Source organism: Pterocles gutturalis, unplaced genomic scaffold (genome assembly GCF_000699245.1).
Source record: "Pterocles gutturalis isolate BGI_N339 unplaced genomic scaffold, ASM69924v1 scaffold7545, whole genome shotgun sequence".
Classification (NCBI taxonomy): Eukaryota; Metazoa; Chordata; class Aves; order Pterocliformes; family Pteroclidae; genus Pterocles; species Pterocles gutturalis.
In genome coordinates this window covers 10,622-20,392 of record NW_010140654.1, presented here as the reverse complement: position 1 = coordinate 20,392, position 9,771 = coordinate 10,622, and the positions used below count along the sequence as shown (strand labels likewise).

Below are 9,771 nucleotides of genomic sequence, written 5' to 3'. Positions count from 1 at the left end.
ACAGGAATTACAGGTTGTACAATACAGTGCCATTTAACTCTTTACTAGCCAGGACCGAATGGCAAATGGACTATCTCAGAACTTTTTATGTCACTATGCCGAGATATTCAGCAAAGTTCATGAAGTGCTTCAATCTTCAACAAATCTCCTAACAAAGCTTGGAGAATTTAGACCCAGTTTGATTTTCAACTCAATGTAACCCTATTCTTCTAAGAGAACTGCAGGCTTCTTAGATCATGGGCTACATGTTCTTCTGCTCTTGATTCCACCACATTGAGGAGAATGACCCACTGTTAGGTGAGTAGTAAGCTGTAAACCAGCATATGGCTAATTAACTGACTAAATTAATCTCTCGGGTGACTGGAAACAATAACCTCATTCGCTGGTGCCAGTTTCTTGTGCTGTCTTTCTACTAAGATTAAACAGCTCTGCTGTTGGATACTATTTCACCTGGGTGTAAAGAAGCTTCTACAGAGAAGCAAACAAGAATTATAACAGAGATAAGGGAGAGGAATATTAACTGGGGAATGCTTCAATGCAGACTGAACTTATCCAAGTCTTGTCTTCCAGAACTAAACACAAGACCTACAAGGATGCTAAAACTTTTAAAAAGAAATCATCAAATTAACAAAGCAGCCTATAACATACTTTTTGACAGAGTAGTGTTGAGAAAAAAAAAAAATGCACAACATAAGGACAAACAAGCCAAATACTGAAGTCTGCAAGAAAGTATTATGACTTTAAGTAAAGCAAGGTATAAACAGAGAGGAAAAACGCTCAGCTTGTGGTAATACCTACCCAAAATAACTGTACTGAAAGAGACGACTTCTTTGTCCTTGCCGTCATTGTAAAATGCCAGGTGCCACAAACCCACATCCAAGTATTGAACAAACACAGCTTCATTCTGAACAAGGGTTTGAATACTTCGACGTTCCCGTGGGGACTCCACCACACTCCATTTCTCTTTCCCATCCAAGCGTTCCATGAAATCATACTGCAGTGTAAAAAAACAGGAAAAAAACAGGGGGAAAAAAAAAAACCAAAACACAAAACCCCAAACACACAGACCTGAATACAGAATGGTATTTCAGCTCAAAATCTGACACTATATTTTCTCTTCCACCTTGTCATAAAATGGTATTTCTGGAAGATACGTCAATGTGCAACTAATATTTACAAGTCGACCATGGAACACACAGAGATTCTGTGACTCTTATCCTTTCTTAAATGGTGACACAGAATGATGCATCTTTGCTCTGCACAGGTGATCAAAAAATGTACAAATGGTATTTCTTGACAGGTTGGGTTTTGAGAAAGAAGTTGAGATCAGTGACTCGACCCATCAAATTTTAGGTTCCTACACAGCTTTCAAAGAAGGAAACCTTCAACCTATGAGAGACGCACCCTTTTCTAAGCAATTGCCTCCAATAAATTCTTACTGCAAGAGGAACAGAAATCTCGGATGTAGCTCCAGCCATATAATTGAATGGAAGCCCCCAGAACATGGAAACAAACAAGAACAGCACCAACAGGAAATGTGTTTGTCTAATGTTAGGTAACTCGGCGCCCAATAAAAATACACCACACAAGTTTTACACCACAGAGCAAGAGTTGCTTACCTGAGTTTGTATGTAGAACAATCAGGGGCAAGTAGGATACAAAAACCAGAGGGAGCATGGAAAGGAATAACACAAATCAAGTGGCTGAAGGAATTGAACTTATATTAAGGAAAACTGAGAATTTCTGGTTGGATAGTTTCCAAGTAAGGTAAAACGTTACATTAATCTTTGGAAAAGGGATCAAACAGAGCAAGTCATTATTTAGAGTATAAGAGGGATTGCATCATTAATGGCATGAAACTAAAAAAAAAAAAAGAAAAAAATTTAAGATGAATGTCAGATAAGCTTCCCATCTATTAAGCTCAGTAATAGCCTCCCAATGGAGAAGCCACTGCATCACACAATTAAACAGGACTGGAAGAAATATTGGTTAATCTGCAATCTGTTATGACTCTGCATAACAGAGCAGCTGGACTACCTGTCCTAATAGGCTTTTTTTCTGTCTTTAATGCCTGTGACTCTGGAGCTCTCAAGCTGATGCTATGCTCAACTTACTAGTTCTCATAGTCCCTATCTAAGGGAAGCCCTTAAGAAGCAACAAAACCAATATATCTAATCTTTTGATAGTTGTATAATAAGTCCCCTACAAAAACACATCTTGTTTTAGACACTTTTATCTATATAGGAGTAGATAGAGATAGATAGACATGTCTACAGAAAGAAGTATGTGTCAATACATAGAGTAATAGTATGTGCTCATTTGCCAGTAGTTTCATTGCATTTCCCTCTGTTATCTCTAGCACTTACAGTCTGTGCTTGCGATAGCTTCTACACAACATACACCTTCACTTGCTTTCAGTTCAAACACAAAAACTGTAATATTGACTCCTAAACTAAACATCCAGAGGGCTGTCTTCTACACTGTATTCCACTCATTAACAGTGAGTTCCAGCAAATAATACACAATATGCAATAAAATAATGAAGATTCTCCCTTATAGTAAAAGAGACAGGCAGATGGACTGACTTGAGTGCCACGCTACACATCCATCTAAAACTGGGATATAAAAGCTGACCTTTCTATTTGAAATTTTCTAACAGTTTTATATGTACAATCTAGAGTCCTTGATACACTTACACATACGGGACAAGTATGGAAGTGATACCAACGAAGGCTAAACACTAATCCTGTGTAAACGTCCTAGCCACTTATCTGCAGCTCTGACCGTTATGCAGGACATTCACAAGGTCGAGGATGGAACTCTGGAGCAATCAAAGATGTACAGAGCGCTTGCACAGCATTTGGCAAGAATAACCGCAGCTGCGTCCTGAAGTGAACTTTGCCTGAGTAGGGGGCACTTACCCGAACAACACCGACGACCACCTGAGACCCCCTGCATGTGTAGTTCAGTTTTGCAATGCCAGCTTTATGCAAATGTAAGAGGCAGGACTTGGTGTGATGTATGTACTATGTAAGCAAATCATGCAACTCTTAGTGTGTAAGTAGTAAAAGTTTCTGTTCAACTTTGCGCTCCATTTGGGAACTTCCCCAAGTGTCCAATTGTGGGCACTGTCGAATAAAGCAATGTCTTCTCACTAAAAGCAGTCTCTCTGTCTGCATTTTGGGAGCTACTTCAAAGACGACAACAGGAGCACTATCACCCTTCCTGTTAAACACGTGGAACTGACACCAGCATACAGCCACAAAGGAAATCCATGGCACGGGAGGAATCTGAGCCCAGGTCTACTAACACTGAAAGCTACTGTCACAGTCAGTGCATAATCCACCCTTTCCTATGCCTTCCATCGTGGGAAGGAGTAGGAGAAGTGGAATAAAAAGTTTTGCCAAACTGTTAATATCGGATTTTTATCCACTTGAGCCTTTTTTTCACACAGGATTTTTGCAGAAGAAGGTAGATCAGGTAAATTAGCACATTTAAGCCAATACACACCAAGGATTTAGAGAATTCTGGCATGTCAGTAATTTTCAGAGTATCAGAGGTCTCAAACACACATATATCTATCTCTTAAATGAACGACATTTGGAAATATTGCTAAAATCTATCGACTAACAGTCAGAGGTTAAGGACAGACCCACCACCCTCTTGGGAAATGCTATTACTTGGGTAACATCTTGGGAAAAAGAAATCTTGCTCTTCAGAACAATCACTCACAAAGGGTCAGCTAAGGAAGTAGCAATAAAAGCTGACATTTCTCACTGGCAACACGCTGTTCGTCTCTGCTTGTGCTGGCAGGTTTCTCTGCCTCCCCTCTGTTTGATGCTGATTCTACCTCATATAATAGAGAAGGCTCAGCAGTTAGCAGGATCGAAGGGGAAGAGTATTCAGGCTGAAACTGCTTGAAGTAGTTTGAGCTGCAGAATCTCTTTTCACAATGGTGGGGTGTGACCTAGCAAGTGCAGGTCCCTTGGCCCAACTCCCCGTAAGGATAGGATTTTAACTTTGGTAGAGTTAAGACTGGTATTGCCACTCTTTAATCAAACTATGAAGAACTATTTCATGCTCAGGCAAAAGCAAAATGACTAAACCTGAATAACATTATGAAAGGTGGAGTGTCGGTGCAAACAGATACCGAATATAACAATGCATTTCTATCCCTCTTTGGATTCCTCAGGACTGAGGAAAAAAGAAGGAAGATAATGTATCTGCTGGTGGTTCCCTGGGTGCACCAATCTCAATGTGTCAGCAAGTACTAGGCATATGTACCCCAAATCTAAAATCCCTGACTGAAGGGTCACCGACATGGTACTGTGAATTCGTAACTGGGGAAGATTTCCTCACATGGTTGGCTGAATCATCATCGTGCTCCTTGTAGCCCTGTTGCTCTTCTGACTTACCACACCTGCATGATTAATTACTTTTATATAATGTTGTGCTGAAGATATCACTCTTGCTTTAAAGCTACTTATTGACAAATATGCATAGATTAGAATACCCAATCTAGGAAAAGAATGAAAGCACTTTCATGGTCATTAAAAAGCAACTGTGGAATTTTTAATCTAACATAGACAACTGCAAAGGAAGAGACAACTAAATTAGGGAATGGATCTGTCAAACCAAACTAAATCTCTGAAGTAATCTGGAAGTTTCACTGACTTTTTTTTTTTAATGATCCTTTATATTTCATGGATTCATACTGAAAGCCACGCAAAAATGGCAAAAACAGCTCAGAAGCAAAATGCACCAGAAATCCCAAATCACTACATCTTCAGAGTTCAATTCTGCAGCAGGGACTACTTACTATGATTAAAGCTCCATGTAAGCAAGTGACCTGCCAGCCTGCTTCTCAAAACAAATTCCAAATTCACATCCACCCTACCGCATACTTTTATTTACAAACCTAAATCTCATACTAAGTTCTTTCTGGGCAATTTGTTTTTATAATTTCTCCATTCAGTACTTTCTATCCTCTGACGCATTTTATTCATAGGCTAATAAGGACTTGATTTTTCCAGTAACCATGGGGAGTCAGCAAAACAGTTTGGAACCTTTACCTCTACAGTAGTGACGACACTGCACAATGCCATCAACAGAGCACAGATCCACTGAGCCCAGCTGCACACAGGAAGGGAACCAGTTGTGAAAGCACGGCAAAGCAAAGGGAGCTTGCAGCGGTCAAGACTGAAAATGCAGAGAGCCTGCATAATCTTTGTGGTTTTTCTTACATTTGAAACTATTTGCCTGCCTCCACAAAATCCCCAGGAGTGTTTGAAATTAGGAATTGAAAAGAAAGATTTCTTAGAGCTCCTGTCTTAATAATGGATGCATATTCAAATTGGCGGGGGAGGGAGGGGAGAAGAAGGAAAAAACATGTTTGGCGTTGTGGCTGGCGTTCGTCTCTACGCCAAAGCCCCGGAAGACCTAAGCAGCCAAGAAAACATATGTCAGGGAAATTTTGTTTGCAGAATGCTCTAGAATTAGTTCTTCATAAAACCCAGTTGGTAATTTTTCATTAAAATACACCCATGAAACATCTGATACCCACAGTGACAGCCAACCGATTTGTTTCAACATCTGAATGTGACACTACACCATCGGTACAACGCAGCACAGCATTCAGCAGTACCAGGTGACACCAGGTAACTCTAAGGTGGTCAGAGCTCCTGAATGTGTTTGAGCACTGGCTGAAAAACAAGGCAACTCTGAAGCTCCCCAGCTATTCCAGTTGTTTCAGATAAAGCCATTTCCTGTGCTAAACGGAAACAGTTTTCATTCTGATATGAAAAATCTGTAAGTACAAAACACTCTTGGAAATGAAAACAAAGACAACTCCACGCACCGCCTTCCTCAGGCATTACAGTGATGTTTCTATAAGGCTAGCTTATTTCATGCGTCATTTGGAATGTTCTACCAATGTGTAGTAACATCATAATTGCTATAATCTCTGTAGAGTCACTTCATGCATTATTTGACATTTACAGTTCATTTTCTATACATTATCAATCTTATTAATATGACTATCTTCTACTAATTTCCCATTGATCGTTCAAGCCTGCAATGTGCATTTTGTTATTTCGATGTAGTACTGGCTGGAAGAATTTTGCTTGGAAGCAATGCATTCCTGTTTGCAGTCTGCTTGCCACTCAAAACTGCATTTTTACCTCTCCCCCAGAGCTCCATTCCCTACGCACAACGCACACAAGGCTGCTTCCAGACAAGTTTACAGCTACATCAGCTTGACTGACTAAACCAGGCATTTGGAATATTTGCTAAACAGTAATACTGAGAAGGTTAAATCTCAGCAGGGCGCTCAGACAGGAACTGCATCTTGTTGTCTCAGGTTAATCATGTACCTAATTTGCTGATTATTGACTTGCTCCCACAAAGGATTTTACTTGGCTTGACATATCAGCACTGATCAGTGATGAACTGTCAAGTGCAGTTGTTCGCTACTTTCCAGCTCATATCCCTAACCTGCAGAAACAAGGATTTTAAATCTCAATTTTAAAATATCATCTGGTGTCAACTTCAGACTATTTTCATTAACACAAAACCATTCTACTCCTTTCTGTCAGAACAAGGCTTCTTTGCACTAACTCAGGTCTGTAATAGCTTGCCTTTCTTTTTCTAAAATTATTTCTCTTGGTAGCAGCTTGGCTGAATTTTTATTGCTGGACAAAAATGCCAAGCAATCTTCTGCTTTACCATGCCGCTGACAAGTACCAGGACCCTGCATAAATATGGGAAAGTAATTCTGCAGATTACACTGGTGGATTTCATTAACTCCAGTTAGGAAAGAGGGTTGGAATTGCTTCCTCCAAAGACTGGAAAACAGGCTCTCTGAGGAGAAATCCAGCTCAGTAGGAAACACAGTTGATATTTCTCATTATTTAATTTAACAGAAAGGTCACGAAATTTATATCCTCTCCACATCAGCTGCAGTGAAAGAGAGAATACAAAACTGTGCCTGATCATAGCCTTCTCAGATGAGAACATCATAATGAAACCTAGAACAAATACATTTGATCACAGTACAATAGAAATCAAAGTTCAGCTTGAATTAAAAAAAAATATTTAGTACTACCAGCTACATCCAACTGGATTTCTTGCAAAAGATACAGGCATCCCTCAAGCATGTCTTAGTCAGACAGTTATAATTAACTTGTATTTATAGCAAACCTTGATGGTTGCTTAGGAGCTTTGGTTGCCCTAAGCCATTTTCACTTCATGATTTATAATTTTGTTTGTTTTCCTTGACTACATTGCTGGTTTTTTCATGATGGTATGATAGGGGAAGCGAGTGCCAAAATTCTGAATTAAATGAGACACGCTCAATGAATTCTGCTATTATGTCATTGAAACAGTTCAAGACCCATAGACATAATTTTGCCTTCAAGACAACGTATTGAAACATTACAGCCAAAATCAAAACATTCATAAGAAAGGCTCCCGCCCTGGAACATATTCTCTATGGATATATTCTGTGTTGCACGGAAGTCTGGAAACGGCTGAAAATTAGCCACCAGCCCTCTATAATTTCTCCAATTTATCTAGTCTTTGTATGGAACTTCAGGATGTTAGTACGTTAACCTCTAGGTGTATGGAAAACTGTCCATTTGCCCTCCTCTCCTTGGGGTGTGGACTGCTGGTTCTTTCTTCTTACCAGACAGATATATCCACTCAATAACTCACAGAATATTTTAAATCAGCATACTACAGGAAGGTGATGGTGTTTGGACAGTCAAAGCTCCTTGTTCACAAACTCTTAGAAGCAGAGATCATGTAAACCTCTTCTCTCCTTTCCTCCCAACACCGCTTAAAGATTTTGCTTCTCAATTCAGACTACAGGTAAGACTAAACACCAAGGAACATAAGGTAATTTAAGTTCCATAAATTTGTCTCACATTGGGAAGCAGATCCAAAATTCAGTTAATGTAAGTGTAGTTTTCCCCCAAAAATTAACTGGTTCACTGTTGGTACCATGAGTTTGTGCATGCACAAACAGGTCATTTAGGGTTGCTCTCTCTTGCAGACTATGTGAACATACTTTCCCTATATTGCAATACGGAACAATGCAATTATATTAAAGCTTCTGGGCTTTTAGGTTAGATCATGCATTTTAGCCATTTCTGTAACAGCAGTTTGCTTTGCTAAATTAAAAAAAATAATGGTAGCAGTCCTTTGCAAATCAGGGCAAGGCATCTAGAAATGTTAAATGGGGCGTTCCCAAAAGTGATCATGGAGTTCTACATTTGCTTTTTGGAAATCATATACTAAATAAAGCATTTAGGCTTAGGTGGTAATTTCTGAATGAAGAACCAATTTTTAGCAGCAAGGACATGCATTAAGGAAGCGGTCCTTTCCAAACCCTGGCTGCTATTTCTGCTTCCTTCACACTCGAAAGAATAGAGGCTCTTTCCATTTAGTAGGTGTATCTATAAATATATTATTTCTCATTACACTTCTGATCTAAGTCAATGGGAGTCCTTCCACTCACATTAGTGACTTTTCAATAAAATAAAAAAAATTTCTCTCTGTAACAGAAAATATAGCTGTATCTTCTCACACCCACTGCACAAACTAGAAGAAACAGATACTTAAGCTTGGTCTCATTAACTTTAAAAGTACATTTACCTACAGCCCTTAGCTCTGTACTCCAGGGTAACTGTAAAAATGTGGTGTTACTGAGTTTTCATCTTTGAGGTCGATTAGAAATCAAGAAGAATTGGGTTTCCCATCTTCAAGAATTGCCCCATGTCTGAGTGATATTATACCTAAACATAATCCTTAAGGGAAAAGTAGTAAAATTAAAGCTCTCAAACACATGGCCACTGCATAATGTTGTCTAATATGGGTGGGTAACAGTGATGTCAAATTCTGTTGCATACCCAGCAATGCCATGCCAACAGTCTGCGGAGATTAAAACTTCTATGAAGACACAAAATTATATGTTAACAAATCTAGCTGTCCATGCATTCCAACTGTATACGGTGCTTTGATACCCAAGATCGACCAGCATCACTCATCGTTTTTGACTGGTGTATAACTGAATGGACTTCACCCAATCGATGCCAAGATTTTGTCAGAGACTTAAACCTTGTGTGCCAAACTGCAAGTTATCTTAAAAACCTGAATAGCAAGAACATCTTTGATTACTTCTTTTATCAATGTACTGTTGAGCTATGTAACAACCTAGATATCTTCATATCAGTCAAATATCACAGATTAAGTAATTCCCAGGAATCCCTAAACTTGAGCTCCATAAGGTCCAACATAAATCAAACACAGATGCTCTAAACTTTTCCATTTTGACATTTCAAGCCAAGAAATACATTGATAAAGTACCTGGGCATGAGATGGTGGGAGTCCTCTTCTTATATAAACACCAAAAAGAGCATCCTTTCCTAAGGATATGTTGAACTTCAGGAACTGTGGCTGGCTGATATGGATCTGAGAGCGCCAAAAAACACCAGGAGGCACTTCCTGGGTGACCCTGCGGCCAACTTCTGTTTCTCCGCTATCTATGCTGCTGTTCCTAGTGACCCACGGTCCTATAAAATAAAAGCAAATAGAAATCAAATGAGATAACTGCTTTTAATACAGATATTTTCATTAATTCAAAACGAACATCTGTGGCAATACCACCTTTTAAATCGAACTGTACCTTTCCTTTCTTATTCTGGTGCAATCTGCCTGCTGTTTCAATCACTGTGTAAGAATTTGGCCCCTCTATTTGAAGTAATAAAGATGTAA

At 39.2% G+C, this 9,771-nt stretch overlaps 1 protein-coding gene across 1 annotated transcript in view; it reads right to left on the bottom strand.

Annotated features, from left to right (window-relative positions):
- Positions 1-9,569, bottom strand: part of LOC104469297 (teneurin-2-like) — a gene marked incomplete at its 5' end in the record, with an annotated part of 35,437 nt that extends 25,868 nt beyond the window's left edge. The window contains 2 exons of the mRNA XM_010083751.1: positions 799-994; positions 9,364-9,569. Of these exons, the coding sequence (XP_010082053.1) occupies positions 799-994; positions 9,364-9,569 (402 nt within the window). The remainder of the gene's footprint in view (positions 1-798; positions 995-9,363) is intronic.
- Between the last annotated feature and the right edge of the window lie 202 nt (positions 9,570-9,771).